Genomic DNA, 19,734 nt, shown 5'->3' on the forward strand with positions numbered 1-19,734 from the left:
AATGTTGCACAGAACATCCTTTACTACGAAATATTTAAGACTTACCCATAATAATGGAGGGCATATCATTTATATACATGAGAAACAGGTGTGGCCCTAACACTCATCCCTGGGGCACCCCCATTTGACCGTATCACACTCAGACCCTACATCACAGCTATTCTCAACACTGTGCATAATGACCTTTTGCTGTCTGTTGTTGAAATATGAGGTGAACCAATTGTGAGCCACTCCCCGTACTCCGTAATGGTTCAACTTCTGAAGCAATATTTTGTGATAAATAGAATCAAATGCCTTAGTCAAATCAAAAAAATATGCCTGCCGTTCGAAACCCTTCGTTTAATCCATCCATTACCTCACAGAGAAAGCAAAATATAGCATTTTCAGTTGTTACACGACTTCTAAAGCCGAACTGTACAGTTGATAGCAAATCGTGTGATATAAAATGTTCAATTATCCTTACATACACAGCCTTTTCAGTGACTTCAGCAAACACTGAGGGCATAGAAATAGGTCTAAAATCGTCTGCGTTATCCCTTTCTCCTTTTTTATAAAGCGGCTTTACTACTGAGTACTTCAATCGTTCAGTAAACTGACCATTCTTAAAATAGAAATTACAAATATAGCTAAGTACAGGGCTAACATGTGCAGCACAGTACTTTAACATTCTGCTAGGCACTCCACCATATCCATGAGAGTCCTTAGTCTTCAGTGATTTAATTATTGACTCATTCTCCCCCATGTCAGTATCACAGAGGAGTATTTCAGACACAGTCTCAGAAAGGCATTTTCAAAGAGAGTGATGTGGGTCCCTGTAGAAACAAAGTTTTTATTTAATTCACCAGTAATGTTCAAAAAGTGATTGTTAAATACTGTACATATATCTACATGTACATCTACATCCATACTCCACAAGCCACCTGACGGTGTGTGTCGGAGGGTACCTCTATCGGTTCTCCCTTCTATTCCAGTCTCGTATTGTTCGTGGAAAGAAAGAGTGTCGGTATGCCTCTGCGTGGGCTCTAATCTCTCTGATTTCATCCTCATGGTCTCTTCGCGAGATATACGTAGGAGGGAGCAATATACTGCTTGACTCCTCGGTGAAGGTATGTTCACGAAACTTCAACAAATGCCCGTACCGAGCTACTCCTGCAGAGTCTTCCATTGGAGTTTATCTATCATCTCCGTAACGCTTTCGTGATTACTAAATGATCCTGTAACGAAGCACGCTGCTCTCCGTTGGATCTTCTCTATCTCTTCTATCAACTCTAATTGGTAGGGATCCCACATTGGTGAGCAACATTCAAGCAGTGGGCGAACAAGTGTACTGTAACCTACCTCTTTTGTTTTCTGATTGCATTTCCTTAGGATTCTTCCAATGAATCTCAGTCTGGCATCTGCCTTACCGACGATCAACTTTATATGATCATTCCATTTTAAATCACTCCTAATGCCTACTCCCAGATAATTTATGGAATTAACTGCTTCCAGTTGCTGACCTGCTATATTGTAGCTAAATGATAAAGGATCTTTCTTTCTTTGTATTCGCAGCACATTACACTTCTCTACATTGAGATCCATTTGCCATTCCCTGCACCATGCGTCAATTCGTTGCAGATCCTCCTGCATTTCAATACAATTTTCCATTGTTACAACCTCTCGATATACTACAGCATCATCCGCAAAAAGCCTCAGTGAACTTCCGATGTTATTCACAAGGTCATTTATGTATATTGTGAATAGCAACCGTCCTACGACACTCCCCTGCGGCACACCTGAAATCACTCTTATTTCGGAAGACTTCTCTCCATTGAGAATGACATGCTGCGTTCTCATTTATCAGTAAGAGAAATATTGTTACTAAGAACTGACTTTATATCATCGACCTTGTGCTGCTTACCAGACACTTCCTTCACAACTGACCATAGGTTTAAAAAACTGTCTGTTGCCGTTGAGGTAGCTTTCCTGCATAGTTTGTAGTTATATGTGACATTTGTTTGAGTGCAAAATCCTTTTAGTAATGAAATTTGTGCATCATAGTCTTAAAGGCCATTCACCCTCTTACTAACAGAATGTCCATCTAGTAATGAAGAATGAATAAAAATATTGTCTGTGGCTGTGCTGCTGATCCGTGCACCCTGGTTGGAAAAAACAGTCTGCATCAGATCTTACGAGGATAGGAGATCTATAACCATCCTTTTTCTTGCATAATCATATACAAAATTACTTTTGGTACTTCCTATAAAGTGAACTAAGAACTCTTGTCTAGTTTTAGCAGAAATGCTCTGAAGTCAGAGTTAGGGGACCTATAAATAACAACAATTAGAAATTTAGTTTCACTAAATTTAACTGCCCCTGCACAACATTGAAATCTCTGTTCAGTGCAGTGCCGAGATACGTCTATGGACTCAAACGGAATACTGATTTTTTTTTAACGTACATGGCCACTCCCCCACTCCACAAGGAACTCCTTCGACATGACAGGAAAAGGAACTCGTGAGTCGAATAGCGCTAGGTGGGATGGCTGTTGATCAAGACATTGATGAGTTTCCCTGAGATTTTGGTTACTGTTGTCCATGGAGGATCTTCGTCTGCGGCGACCTCGCCTCCATAGAAGGTCGCCTCGCTTAGTTTTTCTGAAATCGGCAGCTCGCTGAGTGGCTGCGCTGTACGGTAACAAATTTTACAAAAAGATTTTCTCTCCAAGCCAGAACTGTGGGCCATTGCTACTTTCAGAAGAAATTGCATTAACTGACGTCGAAGTTCAGAATTAAGTCATTATTTAATGAGGGCGGGCCCAGTTTCTTTTAACGTTGCCCCCCATTGCTTGTCATTTTAATATAAAAATAACTCACAACCCGAAATTGCCTTCCTTATTAACTGCAAGTAAAATAATTAATCCCAATTAAAGGGCGGTGACGTTAAATTAGCGACCTCAGGCAAGGACTGCCAAGGAATAAATAATAAATTTTATTGTGTATATAATTGTTACAATTTCATGTTTGTAATTGTACGTCTTTACTGTTCGATGTTAAAGCACACAACTAATGTATTTTTAGCGTTTACGATTTTGGCCTCTATAACTCATGGATATGAGGAAAATAGGAAAGAATCCGACAGTTGAGGACGAGGAGAATGTACACGATTCGCAATTAAATATCGACGACTGGCAAATTCCGGACGTTCAACCAGAGGCTACAAGTTCTGCCGCAAGAAATTCGATATGCCGGCAGAATTAGAAGCAAAGATTGAGTTGCCAACTCCTATATCTGGTCCATCGCCGAATTGTATTATAAGGAACTAGCAGCTCTCGTACATCAAAATTTCGAACAACTTGTGAAAAGCAAACTGTGCAATTGAATGAAAATTTCATACAACTTGCGAAAAAACAAAGCGTGCAAATGACGGAAAATTTCATACACCTTGCGCGAGAGCAAACCGTACAAATTTGTACGCGTATTCAGGACAAAGTGAACGAAATTTTAAACAATTTTCAAATCAATAGAAGGTACATTCAACAAACGGTGAATGTTAATTTCGAACGCTTAGAGGAAACGTTAAGGGCAGATATTCGGCGGCTAGGCGAAGAGCTGTCTACTGAAATATGTAAAATAAATTCGAAGATAGAAACTGTTACTAATAAGTTTCCTTAGTTACAACTTGCGTGTAAAGACATGCCCGAGTCGGTAAGGCAGTTGTACTCGGATGTGAGAGAACTAAAAGAAAAAAATCTAAATTGCAAAATACTGTACAACAGATCGCCTTGCAAAGTGACCAGCGGAATGAAGAGTTCGATACCGGACAAAGACGAACAGGTTACCGAGTGCTTAACAGCACAACGTGTCAGAATTAATAGCGACTTTGAACAGGTTGCATCAAAATGATTCACAGGTTAACGAAGCGCTTAGGATTGAATTACACACTGTAATTCAAAATTCTAGTGCTGAAGTGTTATGTCAGCACAACAAAGAAAATATTGATGTAAAGACAGAATTAGAACAAATTAAAACGATGCTAAAACGTGATGTTCCTTAGTGGAAGCATGACGTGGAAGAACACGCAGCCAAATTGCGCCATGAGTCGTCAGCTGTGCGCAGTAATGCAGGCGGAAGCTCAGCAGCAGCGGCAACGTACAATCCGTGTACGCATTTACAGCCTCCGCAGTATGATGTGTTGTAGAGGGAAATACCGTCCTACACTTACGCGAATGAGGGGTAGTCATCGTGTGATACAGGGTCGGCAAATGATCTGATGAACATCTTGTTGCAAGAGAGTTTGCTGTTCAAAAAATGTTCAAATGTGTGTGAAATCTTATGGGACTTAACTGCTAAGGTCATCAGTCCCTAAGCTTACATACTACTTAACCTAAATTATCCTAAGGACAAACACACACACCCATGCCCGAGGGACGACTCGAACCTCCGTCGGGACCAGCCGCACATTCCATGACCGCAGCGCCTAAGACCGCTCGGCTAATCCCGCGCGGCGTGTTTGCTCAAGCACCGTCGATTTTAGACGTACATCCCAGATAAAATAGGAGGTCAAACAATATTGTTTTCATGAAGAGTTTGAGAGGGATACTGCCCAGATTCTGGACGGACAAACAAAGAATATAATGTGTTGCTTCACATGTACAAGGCGAAGGCGCTCTGTGGGCATCAGAAACTATAGTGAAATGTCAACAATTGTAGAAAGCGTTTTTATCAAAGTACCGGCCTCCCCCTACAGTGTTGGCATTTTCCAGCTAGATAGCTGTACATGTCAAATAGCCAGAACCGTGCCACAGTGGCTTGAGGAGTGTGACAGTAAACCCAAATTCATGTCTTGGCCACCAAATTTACCGATCTGAAACCCACAGAACACCTCAAGGCAGCTATTGGGAGAAAATTGCCTGATTTGATATCTTCGGAAAACTACCAAACACCTGCCCCCCCCCCCCCCACCCCCCGTGAACCATGGACCTTGCCGTTGGTGGGGAGGCTTGCGTGCCTCAGCGATACAGATAGCCGTACCGTAGGTCCAACCACAACAGAGGGGTATCTGTTAAGAGAAACGCGTGGTTCCTGAAGAGGGGCAGCAGCCTTTTCAGTAGTTGCAGGGGCAACAGTCTGGATGATTGACTGATCTGGCCTTGTAACACTAAACAAAACAGCCTTGCTGTGCTGGTACTGCGAACGGCTGAAAGCAAGGGGAAACTACAGCCGTAATTTTTCCCGAGGGCATGCAGCTTTACTGTATGATTAAATGATGATGGCGTCCTCTTGGGTAAAATATTCCGGAGGTAAAATAGTCCCCCATTCGGATCTCCGGGCGGGGACTACTCAAGGGGACGTCGTTATCAGGAGAAACAAAACTGGCGTTCTACGGATCGGAGCGTGGAATGTCAGATCCCTTAATCGGGCAGGTAGGTTAGAAAATTTAAAAAGGGAAATGGATAGGTTAAAGTTAGATATAGTGGGAATTAGTAAAGTTTGGTGGTAGGAGGAACAAGACTTTTGGTCAGGCGAATACAGGGTTATACATACAAAGTCAAATAGGGGTTATGCAGGAGTAGGTTTAATAATGAATAAAAAATAGGAGTGCGGGTAAGCTACTACAAACAGCATAGTGAAAGTATTATTGTGGCCAAGATAGACACGAAGCCCACGTCTACTACAGTAGTACAAGTTTATACGCCAACTAGCTCTGCAGATGACGAAGAAATTGAAGAAATGTATGATGAAATAAAAGAAATTATTCAGATAGTGAAGAGAGACGAAAATTTAATAGTCATGGGTGACTGGAATTCGGTAGTAGGAAAAGGGAGAGAAGGAAATGTAGTAGGTGAATATGGATTGGGGGTAAGAAATGAAAGAGGAAGCCGCCTGGTAGAAATTTGTGCAGAGCATAACTTAATCATAGCTAACACTTGGTTCAAGAATCATGGAAGAACCCTGGAGATACTAAAAGGTATCAGATAGATTATATAATGGTAAGACAGAGATTTAGGAACCAGGTTTTAAATTGTAAGACATTTCCAGGTGCAGATGTGGACTCTGACCACAATCTATTGGTTATGACCTGTAGATTAAAACTGAAGAAATTGCAAAAAGTTGGGAATTTAAGGAGATGGGACCTGGATAAACTGACTAAACCAGAGGTTGTACAGAGTTTCAGGGAGAGAGTAAGGGAAAAAATGGCAGGAATGGGGGAAAGATATACAGTAGAAGAAGAATGGGTAGCTTTGAGGGATGAAATAGTGAAGGCAGCAGAGGATCAAGTAGGTAAACAGACGAGGGCTAGTAGAAATCCGTGGGTAACAGAAGAAATATTGAATTTAATTGATGAAAGGAGAAAATATAAAAATGCAGTAAACGAAGCAGGCAAAAAGGAATACAAACGTCTCAAAAATGAGATCGACAGGAAGTGCAAAATGGCTAAGCAGGGGTGGCTAGAGGACTAATGTAAGGATGTAGAGGCTTATCTCACTAGGGGTAAGATAGATACTGCCTACAGGAAAATTAAAGAAACCTTTTGAGAAAAGAGAACCACTTGTATGAATATCAAGAGCTCAGATGGAAACCCAGTTCTAAGCAAATAAGGGAAAGCAGAAAGGTGGAAGGAGTATATAGAGGGTCTATACAAGGGCGATGTACTTGAGGACAATATTATGGAAATGGAAGAGGATGCAGATGAAGATGAAATGGGAGATACAATACTGCGTGAAGAGTTCGACAGAGCACTGAAAGACCTGAGGCCCCGTGAGTAGACAACATTCCACTACAACTACTGACGGCCTTGGGAGAGCCAGTCCTGTCAAAACTCTACCATCTGGTGAGCAAGATGTATGAGACAGGCGGAATACCCTCAGACTTCAAGAAGAATATAATAATCGCAATCCCAAGGAAAGCAGGTGTTGACAGATGTGAAAATTACCGAACAATCAGTTTAATAAGTCACGGCTGCAAAACACTAACGCGAATTCTTTACAGACGAATGGAAAAACTAGTAGAAGCCGACCTCAGGGAAGATCAGTTTGGATTCCGTAGAAATGTTGGAACACGTGAGTCAATACTGACCCTACGACTTATCTTAGAAGCTAGATTAAGGAAAGGCAAACCTACGTTTCTAGCATTTGTAGACTTAGAGAAAGCTTTTGACAATGTTGACTGGAATACTCTCATTCAAATTCTGAAGGTGGCAGGGGTAAAATATAGGGAGTGAAAGGCTATTTACTATTTGTATAGAAACCAAATGGCAGTTATAAGAGTTGAAGGGCATGAAAGGGAAGCAGTGGTTAGGGAGGGAGTAACACAGGGTTGTAGCCTCTCCCCGATGTTATTCAATCTGTATATTGAGCAAGCAGTGAAGGAAACAAAAGAAAAATTCGGAGTAGGTATTAAAATCCATGGAGAAGAAATAAAAACTTTGAGGTTTGCCGATGACATTGTAATTCTGTCAGAGACAGCAAAGGACTTGGAAGAGCAGTTGAACGGAATGGATGGTATCTTGAAGGGAGGATATAAGATGAACATCAACAAAAGCAAAACGAGGATAATGGAATGTAGTCGAATTAAGTCGGGTGATGTTGAGGGTATTAGATTAGGAAATGAGACACTTAAAGTAGTAAAGGAGTTTTGCTATTTGGGGAGCAAAATAACTGATGATGGTCGAAGTAGGGAGGATATAAAATGTAGACTGGCAATGGCAAGGAAAGCGTTTCTGAAGAAGAGAAATTTGTTAACATCGAGTATTGATTCAAGTGTTAGGAAGTCGTTTCTGAAAGTGTTTGTATGGAGTGTAGCCATGTATGGAAGTGAAACATGGACGATAAATAGTTTAGACAAGAAGAGAATAGAAGCTTTCGAAATGTGGTGCTACAGAAGAATGCTGAAGATTAGATGGGTAGATCACATAACTAATGAGGAGGTGTTGAATAGGATTGGGGAGAAGAGAAGTTTGTGGCACAACTTGACTAGAAGAAGGGATCGGTTGGTAGGATATGTTCTGAGGCATCAAGGGATCACCAATTTAGTATTGGAGGGCAGCGTGGAGGGTAAAAATCGTAGAGGGAGAGCAAGAGATGAATACACCAAGCAGATTCAGAAGGATGTAGGTTGCAGTAGGTACTGGGAGATGAAGAAGCTTGCACAGGATAGAGTAGCATGGAGAGCTGCATCAAACCAGTCTCAGGACTGAAGACCACAACAACAACAATAACCTGCCGAATCCAAGAATGCTGCACAGAATCGCTGCTGTATTGCATTTAACATGTGGGCCAACACGCTGTTAATCAGGTGTTTATAATGTTTTGTAACATCAGCGTATTTCTTTCCTCACTGAATCCCAGGAAATCTCGTTTATAAGTTCTGTGTATTGAATCATCCTATTTACTGTATTAAATATGCTTATTGTATTAAAATAAAGTTTCTTTCTAACAGATATAGCACAATGATTCCAATTTAACCTTTAAAAACGTCTCGCTGGACAGCTTAATTAACTTGCCCACTGAGAACTCCAGAGGTTGCGATGTTCTCATCACGTATATGACGAGCGCTCGTTTGAAAGGAGCTTCAGCGCCAACCCAGCTGCAGCTGTAGGCAGAATGACGCAGTCTCTCGCTCTGAAACAAATCATTCGTGTTGTATATTGTACAACATAAGTTTGAAGAGCGTTTGCACAATACAGTGACCCTGCTCCAAGTGTAAAAGACTTGCCTCTGTATACCACCACTCATTTAGAAAGCAATGTCCATTAATAACACAGACAGAAAAATATTTGTATACTTTTTGGACGTTTTCAGTTCACTCAAGATTTATTGTTGTGGCAGTGCATATAGAGTACGTAGAATGACTACATTTACAAGTCTATAGTACCAGCGGTTCTGAGGTCCTAGGTATCGACCAATGCAAAAACATCCATATTAGTACATGGTGTACCGTCCATGAGCGGCAATACTGACGTTGATTCTGGCATCCAGTCGATCGTATAGATGGCGAATACTATCCTGGGATACGTTATGCCACACCTGCTCTACCTGTGCACGTACTTCTGTAAGAGTTGTTAGTTGACGAGTTGCGTGAGTCGCTTCTCGTTCCATCATATCCCACACGTGCTCATTTGGAGATAAGTCCAGAGATAGATTTAGATGTAGATGTAGTGCTAGCCAGGGAAGTTGCTGTATGTCTTGCAGAGCACGTTGAGTTTCACGGGCAGTGTATGGACGGGCATTATTCTGTTGGCACAACACATCACCTTCCTATCACAACAATGGCAAAAAAATGGGTTTAACAACATTCTGCACGTATTGAACACTGGTTAGCGTCCCCTGCAGAAACGCAAAAGCTGAACAGGAGTTGTAGATGTGAACAGGAGTTATACGAGGTGCATTCAAGTTCTAAGGCCTCCGATTTTTTTTCTCCGGACTGGAAAGAGATAGAAACATGCGCATTGTTTTAAATTGAGGCCGCGTTCATTGTCAATACGTCCCAGAGATGGTAGCACCGTACGGCAGATGGAATTTTACCGCCAGCGGCAAGAATGAGAACTGTTTTAAATACTTAAAATGGCGACGTTTTCCTTACTTGAACAGCGTGCAATCATTCGTTTTCTGAATTTGCGTGGTGTGAAACCGATTGAAATACATCGACAGTTGAAGGAGACGTGTGGTGATGGAGTTATGGATGTGTTGAAAGAGCGTTCGTGGGTGCGACAGTTTAATGAAGGCAGAACATCGTGTGACAACAAACCGAAACAACCTCGGGCTCGCACAAGCCGGTCTGACGACATGATCGAGAAAGTGGAGAGAATTGTTTTGGGGGATCTCTGAATGACTGTTGAACATATCGCCTCCAGAGTTGGCATTTCTGTGGGTTCTGTGCACACAATCCTGCATGACAACCTGAAAATGCGAAAAGTGTCATCCAGGTGGGTGCCACGAATGCTGACGGACGACCACACGGCTGCCCCTGTGGCATGTCGCCAAGCAATGTTGACGTGCAACGACAGCATGAATGGGACTTTCTTTTCGTCGGTTGTGACAATGGATGAGACATGGATGCCATTTTTCAATCCAGAAACAAAGAGCCAGTCAGCTCAATGGAAGCACACAGATTCACCGCTACCAAAAAAATTTCGGGTAACCGCCAGTGCTGAAAAAATGATGGTGTCCATGTTCTGGGACAGCGAGGGCGTAATCCTTACCCATTGCGTTCCAAAGGGCGCTACGGTAACAGGTGCATCCTACGAAAATGTTTTGAAGAACAAATTCCTTCCTGCACTGCAACAAAACGTCCGGGAAGGGCTGCGCGTGTGCTGTTTCACCAAGACAACGCACCCGCACATCGCGCTAACGTTACGCAACAGTTTCTTCGTGATAACAACTTTGAAGTGATTCCTCATGCTCCCTACTCACCTGACCTGGCTACTAGCGACTTTTGGCTTTTTCCAACAATGAAAGACACTCTCCGTGGCCGCACATTCACCAGCCGTGCTGCTATTGCTCAGCGATTTTCCAGTGGTCAAAACAGATTCCTAAAGAAGCCTTCGCCGCTGCCATGGAATCATGGCGTCAGCGTTGTGAAAAATGTGTACGTCTGCAGGGCGATTACGTCGAGAAGTAACGCCAGTTTCATCGATTTCGGGTGAGTAGTTAATTAGAAAAAAAATCGGAGGCCTTAGAAGTTGAATGCACCTCGTAGATGATACACCACAAACCGTAAGCCCTGGGGTGGGGAACACTAATCACCAGGTCTACGTCGTCTGCGCAAGCGACTACCACTTGCATGCAATCAGAATCTACTTTCAGCGCTGGAGACCACGGCACGACATTCTATCTCCCAAGTGATCCGCTGACGGCGTCAGTCGAGCTATGCACGTCGACGCTGTGGCATGAGTGGAAGCCAGGCTACAAGTGTGCGTTCCTGTTGTTCCACTGCTAATAACCGGTTCTCAACAGAGGGTGCTGACACGTCTGGGCTCACAAGCCCTCTCCTCTGCGCTGTGGTAGCTGTACGATCTACCACTGCTGCCCTTACAATACAACGATCCAGACAGGCATCTGTGCCGTGTGGAGCCAAGGACCTCATCAGTCGGTGTGAGAACGTTCACGAGATTACTGATACCAGTATCACTGGTCAACTCATGCAGCGAGTCCAACTCGTGTGGCATTTCTCCCAAAGGACCATCCCATAACTCAGAAGACCACATCATACCTTTCAAACTCGTTCACTGGGCTGTAGGAAGCACGAGTGCGTATCTGTGGCATGGTTGCTTGCTTACTTCATATGTTTCCATGATACTAGCCTTTTGGCTGTGAGCATTCCCTATTAAAGGACAGATACATAGGAGCTCTGATAGCTATGCCTCTACGCTAACTGTTGGTGAACGACGTTGAAACCATTATCAGTGCATCTACTGTCCCCTGGTGGCATATGCCATCATCAGATCAAAATCGACGTCGTCTTTCCATGTGTACTACTTCTTCCCTAGTATTTTTTGATGGATAGTATTTGGAAAAAGATGAATGTAGAACTCTGGAGTAGGTTGTTCGAATTACACTACTCGATTAATTGGGAGGTATCTCGGAAACTGCAGTCGGTCTAAAACAAAATCCACAAGAAAAATTCGCTCTCGCTCGTTGATTGAGTACTTTGCGATTCCAACTGCAGGAAAAAGACTGAATTTCAAAGACAGAAGGGGAAAGGAGAGGGGAGATCTTTCTGTTAGCTTCTATTCAAACTTTGATTTCTCTATGTTCAAATATTTTGTAAGCTGAAGCGAACTTTTTGGTTTCATTGAATTATCCAGATTTCGCCAGTAACCCGCAAATACACTATCTGATCAAAATTATTCGGTCACTCATTAGTGGACATTAATGTAGGCTGTGTTAATCCTTCGCATTTATGACGGATTGATCTCTGCTGGGGAAACATTCGATGAGGTGTCTGAATGTCTGTGGAGGAATGGCAGCCCATCCTTATTCATGCCCAAACCACAGAACGTAGTAATGTTGGACGCTCGCATCTGGAGCGAAGTTGGAGTTCTAACTCATGTAAAAAGGTCTTCCACCGTGTTCAGGTTAGGACTCTCGGGAGTCAGTCCATTTGAAGGCTTTTATTGTGCACAAACCATTGCCTCGTGGATTCTGCTTTATAATATGGTGCATTGTGAAACTCACACCAACAACCATCATCTCCGAACTGTTCCTATACTGTATGAAGAACACAATTCCGTAAAAGGTGTTGATATCCTTCTACATATGGCGTTTTCTTAAGTGCAGTAAGAGCATCACATTCTAACCACAAGTACTGAGCTCATCTTACAAATACAAAGATATTCTCAAGGACACATGGTCTGTCAGAGGATCTAGAACAATAATTTACTATTTCCCAGCAAATATAAAAACAGCTATTCTGTTTCAGAATATGCGTGTATATATAGTACGGTATGGTATAAATATGGGCCACTTCCACTTTGAAGCAAAAGTTGTCCCAAAGCAGACAAGGTATAAAACATACAAAAAACTCTTCAGACAATTGGGAGAGAGATACAAAAACAACCTTACAAGAACTGGTATCTATCAAGACTCTACATTGAAATGGCTAGTCTCCCAGAGGAAACAGTATTTAACATGGATGGGAAAAAATTAAGTACATACCAGGAATTGCAGCCACTGATGCATTAGGCCCCCCATGAACCATGGACCTTGCCGTTGGTGGGGAGGCTTGCGTGCCTCAGCGATACAGATAACCGTACCGTAGGTGCAACCACAACGGAGGGGTGTCTGTTGAGAGGCCAGACAAACATGTGGTTCCTGAAGAGGGGCAGCAGCCTTTTCAGTAGTTGCAAGGGCAACAGTCTGGATGATTGACTGATTTGGCCTTGTAACAATAACCAAAACAGCCTTGCTGTGCTGGTACTGCGAACGGCTGAAAGCAAGGGGAAACTACGGCCGTAATTTTTCCCGAGGGCATGCAGCTTTACTGTATGATTAAATGATGATGGCGTCCTCTTGGGTAAAATATTCCGGAGGTAAAATAGTCCCCCATTCGGATCTCCTGGCGGGGACTACTCAAGAGGACGTCGTTATCAGGAGAAACAAAACTGGCGTTCTACGGATCGGAGCGTGGAATGTCAGAGCCCTTAATCGGGCAGGTAAGTTAGAAAATTTAAAAAGGGAAATGGATAGGTTAAAGTTAGATATAGTGGGAATTAGTGAAGTTCGGTGGCAGGAGGAACAAGACTTCTGGTCAGATGACTACAGGGTTATAAACACAAAGTCAAATAGGGGTAATGCAGGAGTAGGTTTAATAATGAATAGGAAAATAGGAATGCGGATAAGCTACTACAAACAGCATAGTGAACGCATTATTGTGGCCAATATAGATACGAAGCCCACACCTACTACAGTAGTACAAGTTTATATGCCAACTAGCTCTGCAGATGACGAAGAAATTGAAGAAATGTATGATGAAATAAAAGAAATTATTCAGATAGTGAAGAGAGACGAAAATTTAATAGTCATGGGTGACTGGAATTCGAGTGTAGGAAAAGGGAGAGAAGGAAACATAGTATGTGAATATGGATTGGGGCTAAGAAATGAAAGAGGAAGCCGCCTGGTAGAATTTTGCACAGAGCACAACTTAATCATAGCTAACACTTGGTTTAAGAATCATGATAGAAGGTTGTATACATGGAAGAACCCTGGAGATACTAAAAGGTATCAGATAGATTATACACTCCTGGAAATGGAAAAAAGAACACATTGACACCGGTGTGTCAGACCCACCATACTTGCTACGGACACTGCGAGAGGGCTGTACAAGCAATGATCACACGCACGGCACAGCGGACACACCAGGAACCGCGGTGTTGGCCGTCGAATGGCGCTAGCTGCGCAGCATTTGTGCACCGCCGCCGTCAGTGTCAGCCAGTTTGCCGTGGCACACGGAGCTCCATCGCAGTCTTTAACACTGGTAGCATGCCACGACAGCGTGGACGTGAACCGTATGTGCAGTTGACAGACTTTGAGCGAGGGCGTATAGTGGGCATGGGGGAGGCCGGGTGGACGTACCGCCGAATTGCTCAACACGTGGGGCGTGAGGTCTCCACAGTACATCGATGTTGTCGCCAGTGGTCGGCGGAAGGTGCATTTGCCCGTCGACCTGGGACCGGACCGCAGCGACGCACGGATGCACGCCAAGACCGTAGGATCCTACGCAGTGCCGTAGGGGACCGCACCGCCACTTCCCAGCAAATTAGGGACACTGTTGCTCCTGGGGTATCGGCGAGGACCATTCGCAACCGTCTCCATGAAGCTGGGCTACGGCCCCGCACACCGTTAGGCCGTCTTCCGCTCACGCCCCAACATCGTGCAGCCCGCCTCCAGTGGTGTCGCGACAGGCGTGAATGGAGGGACGAATGGAGACGTGTCGTCTTCAGCGATGAGAGTCGCTTCTGCCTTGGTGCCAATGATGGTCGTATGCGTGTTTGGCGCCGTGCAGGTGAGCGCCACAATCAGGACTGCATACGACCAAGGCACACAGGGCCAACACCCGGCATCATGGTGTGGGGAGCGATCTCCTACACCGGCCGTACACCACTGGTGATCGTCGAGGGGACACTGAATAGTGCACGGTACATCCAAACCGTCATCGAACCCATCGTTCTACCATTCCTAGACCGGCAAGGGAACTTGCTGTTCCAACAGGACAATGCACGTCCGCATGTATCCCGTGCCACCCAACGTGCTCTAGAAGGTGTAAGTCAACTACCCTGGTCAGCAAGATCTCCGGATCTGTCCCCCATTGAGCATGTTTGGGACTGGATGAAGCGTCGTCTCACGTGGTCTGCACGTCCAGCACGAACGCTGGTCCAACTGAGGCGCCAGGTGGAAATGGCATGGCAAGCCGTTCCACAGGACTACATCCAGCATCTCTACGATCGTCTCCATGGGAGAATAGCAGCCTGCATTGCTGCGAAAGGTGGATATACACTGTACTAGTGCCGACATTGTGCATGCTCTGTTGCCTGTGTCTATGTGCCTGTGGTTCTGTCAGTGTGATCATGTGATGTATCTGACCCCAGGAATGTGTCAGTAAAGTTTCCCCTTCCTGGGACAATGAATTCACGGTGTTCTTATTTCAATTTCCAGGAGTGTATATCATGATGAATCTACCGGTACTGCTGTTTCCTTGTCTTCAGCTACACGTTTCCTTACGTTATCGAGTTCTGAAGAACGAGTTGAAAGATTTTAAAAAAAGGCCATAAATTTACATTACTTTCTTTCCATAATAGTACGTTACAAGGAGGATATAGACAATGGAACAGAAGTCTCTGTTTTCATATTTCAGCAGTTATCTGGCTGTTTTTAATGCTTATTAATTAAAACTCTTGCCATGTGTATACACACAAGAAGGGCTTTCCAAAACAGAGATTATCAGATACTTGGTTTAACTTTAGTGGACAAAGGAACACGAAATGAACACCTCAAAACAAATAGCAAAAGCTAATAGATACCTCAAAAAAGACGTGATGTGACCTTATAACAGAATAAAGAAATGAGAATGTGCTAGATAACAGGCTGGAAGTACACACAATAAATGATACTAACACAATGTGTCAAAAGTTGAGCTTGGATAGAAGTGTTAAACCGCAGAGTAGTACTTTTGGTGCAGCCACAAAAATTTGACTCCTACCCTGGCAATGCAAGACACAAGAGACAATGGCCAAGCGGAAGACCATTAAGAAAGGACCAGTGAGAGTGCAGTAGCCAGCCTCTGTGGCCGAGCGGTTCTAGGTGCTTAAGTCCGGAACCATGCTGCTGTTACGGTCGCAGGTTGGAATCCTGCCTCGGGTATGGAAGTGTGTGACGTCCTTAGGTTAGCTAGGTTTAAGTAGTTCTAAGTATAGAGGACTGATGACCTCAAATGTTAAGTCTCATAGTGCTTAGAGCCATTTGAACCATTTTGAGTGCAGTAGTGAACATGGAAGCTATTGCTGCATACTGGGAGAGCTGAGTGCCCAAGCTAGCAATGACACCATGGTGACAAAAAGATATTTTTATAATGAAGACTGTGCAGACTGTCAAAAGAAAGCCTGAGTCTGATGCAACAAGTACTCAGAGCAGTTCAAATGGTTCAAATGGCTCTGAGCACTATGGGACTCAACTTCTGTGGTCATAAGTCCCCTAGAACTTAGAACTAATTAAACCTAACTAACCTAAGGACATCACACACACCCATGCCCGAGGCAGGATTCGAACCTGCGACCGTAGCAGCAGCGCGGCTCCGGACTGGAGCGCCTAGAACCGCACGGCCACCGCGGCCGGCACTCAGAGCAGTGATTTTGCATAATATGCCCACTACCTCCCCTGGAACTCGGAGTTGCGGAACCTTTCAGCTGAGCACACAGCCAAACCAGGACACATGCTGTCATCGCTGAATTGCGATTGCACAGCACACGAGTCCAAGCCACATAAATATCATTTCTATTCAGTTAAGTGCTATTCAGCATGCATCTTCCCAGCCAAGGGAGGAGGCCTATAATGGCCGACCATCTGCTCGTATAGTCACTTTCGATCCTCAAGTCTTGTCTAGAGGGACTGAAATGCAGAGTTGGCTACCGGGCCAAGGCAGATGAGGTGCTGTGACCACCATAATCGAGCGGTCCTACTGGTGGCCTAATCAGTTGGGCCTGGGAGCAGATCATCATTCGTCGTCATGGGACATGCTGTTGCCAATGCCTTCTCAACTTCCTGTGAGGAGACTTCTGTGCAGCCAGTGTCTCTCCTATCTGGAGGCCGCCACACTACTCTGCACAGATATGTGGACTCTGAAAATAACTGGTAGTTTCCCTCCTTGTGTGCAACCTACAACAGTGTCGTAGATCCCCTGGTCACTGTCTCCTGGAAGCTGTGCTGTGTCTCACGTGGCGCAGGCTCTGTCATGTCTTAGTGTGGCAAGGACACTGGCCTTGTGATGTCCCGAGGGTGCGTCAGCACCATGGCCATATGGCGCCTGAGATGTGTCGCATATAACGCGGTGGACAACTTCCTCCTGCCTCGTCAGAGCCAGCGCCATGAACGCCGATAACTCAATCATTGTATCTAATGGACAATAAATGTTTAACGCGATAACGTTGTTTTATTAATGCCTATGAGCAACGGACAGGCTTCTACCCTTCATGCTGGAATATCCAAGTATCTGGGTGGTGTACCAACAACCTCCCGACCTCAACCTGTCCACAAATTACAACCCCTGTAGCGCCAAATTCCCTGCAGCTACAAGTGGTGTCAGAAGTGTTGTTATAAGAAGGCATCCGATATTGGCAATGTATCTGGCTTTGGCATTGCAATTGCAGCCTCAACTGGCTGTCCAAGACTACGAGTTGGTGAGTGTATCTTTGGTAGGCTTTTTATTTTATGATATGACGAAGTGTACTAAGAGGGGTAGGCACATAAACTGAATGTGACTTTCGTAAAGTTGCAGGAGCCTGTGGACCTGTCATAATTCAAAGGAAATTGTAGAGGCCAGTATTTACGGCCTGTTAGATGCCAATATTGTAATTTATCTGGTCTTAAGTTACAATGTACAAGAGCAGTACCAGTTAGTTCGATACTAGTAGCGGGGTTGGCCATGCAACACAGCAATGTTCTGATTCTCTTTGGGTCATAAGTCATAAACATTAGTCTTGTAATATCTCTCTATTTGTCAAATGGAGGCTAAACAAATGGAAGACACACGTATGACCAAGATACACAAAGGAGCTTTTTGAAGGGGCAAGTCACTCTGTTAGTAACCAATGGCATGTTCAGTAAAAGATACACTGTTTACAATCTAGTAGCAGTCAAGGGAATCCGAGTCAGCAGAGGCTAAAAAGTTGTTGAATGAACTCATCCCTTCTGTGAATCACATAGTAGCTAATTTAGTAATTCCTTTTTCAGAAAAATCAACTGGGGAAGTGTCTGTATTTATGTTTTGAAAGCTGCCGCTAAGTAGTATACTGGATGGACGAGAAATGCTAGCGCATAGCTCTGTTACTGCAGTAAGCTCACGCTAAACCATATGTAATGTACCACAAAAAATTAATGGGCAAAAGGAGAAACTGACACGGCATGCCGAAGAAGACAGAGTTATTACGCAAGAGTCAATAAACTGAGCATCATTGGTGTCTTTTGTGGGCTCCTAACTCACATATCGAAAATGTCAGAATTGAGAACCTGGGTGATATAGCTGTAGCTATCAGAGTAGCAGTGCATCTAGAGGAAACTGATATTGTTGCCCAAGCAATGTCGCCATCCTCATTGTTATGAATGTGGGAAAGTAAGGCACCGGGCACATGATTTTCGGAGTGGGAAACAGGATAGACAGTGCTGGAACAAGTGTTCATTAAACAACAGAGGGAATGCTTGAAACACAAAACACTGCAAAGTGCATGAAGAGAAGGAATGCTGCTTCCTGGGTAAAATAAATGGTAAAGAAATAAGTTTTTGATGCACACAAAGGATCATGAGTCAGTCTTTAGTCTGAACCTATTAGGTAGGAAGAGACTGAAGTCTTCACAATATAGATCACGTGGTGTAGGTGACAATGATTTGATTTCACTGGAGACAACACTGCTATATTGGGAGAAGAAGTTTTCAGAAGCATATGCAAGTGTAGCCACATGTCGGCGAGTATGTTCTATAGAGCCATTAGAATGCAATGACAACTAGATAAGTCACATCGTTTGGTTTGGAGAAGAACACATAAGGAAAACAGGTGGAGAGTATATTGTTTCGATGAGTGTAAGTAATTTTGGCATAGATGAGGTAAGTCTGCTAAAGGGCTTACTAGTTGCCAACCTACTTATAAGTTTGGTTACTATGGTTGGAGATCTGTTCAGTACTGGTGGACCATTACCAGTAACACCAGCTATGCAACATCGGAAACCAATGGGTAGTAACACTCAAGTATACAGGAAACTATGCAGAATTCCGAAACACCTACGGCCAGTGATGGCGTTATCGAAAATTGTGAAACACCATGAGGTAGCTGTTGTAATTGCTTCCAAAAAGTCACTAGGCAGTACTAGAAAATATAGATTTTGCTGTGATTACTGACACCTCAACTCAAGAACTATTACCAATGTGTACTCTGTACCAAATACAAACGCAAACTTTGGGCAGCTTAGGTGAGGGTAAATACATTTCTACAATGTATTTAGAAGCAAAGGAGTTATCACCAGTTGGAAGCAGTTCTGAAAGACCTGCCAAAGAACTTATTTACAATCGTGCAGGGTCATTACTAATATTGCAAAATAACGTTTGGTCTCATGAACATGCCAGTCACTTCCGAAAGGTCGTTGGGTGGAGCACTTAAGAGGATTTAGAATGAAGCAGTGCATTGTTTACCTTGATGACGTAACTGTATTTTCCAAAGAGATAAAGGAGCATATGCAACGATATGAGAGTTGTTCAAGAGCTTACATAAAACCCATTTGATACTGAGTGTGGATAAATGTAACTTTGCAGTGATGAAGATGCATTATTTGGGGTATGTAGTTTGTCATGAGGGTGCGAAAACTGACCTGCATTTAATTTCTGCAGTATATGATTTCTTGCCACCAAATGCAACGAAACGGCTACAGCTATTTCTCGGTCTTTGTAATTATTATCGAAAATTCGACACAGGTTTTGCCAAAATTACTGAGCCCTTGAACCATTTGTTGAAGAAGGGAGCAAAGTTTCGTTGGTCTATCAACTGTCAGACTGCC

The 19,734-nt window shown here is 43.7% G+C and overlaps 1 protein-coding gene across 1 annotated transcript in view; it reads right to left on the minus strand.

Moving 5' to 3' along the window:
- The window catches only part of LOC126418209 (uncharacterized), a 120,923-nt gene that overhangs the window by 16,726 nt on the left and 84,463 nt on the right, over positions 1–19,734 (minus strand). Inside the window, exon 6 of the mRNA XM_050085179.1 lies at positions 8,447–8,602. Coding sequence (XP_049941136.1) covers positions 8,447–8,602 — 156 coding nt within the window. The remainder of the gene's footprint in view (positions 1–8,446; positions 8,603–19,734) is intronic.

The sequence above is a fragment of the Schistocerca serialis genome, chromosome 1 (assembly GCF_023864345.2).
Source record: "Schistocerca serialis cubense isolate TAMUIC-IGC-003099 chromosome 1, iqSchSeri2.2, whole genome shotgun sequence".
Taxonomy (NCBI): domain Eukaryota; kingdom Metazoa; phylum Arthropoda; class Insecta; order Orthoptera; family Acrididae; genus Schistocerca; species Schistocerca serialis.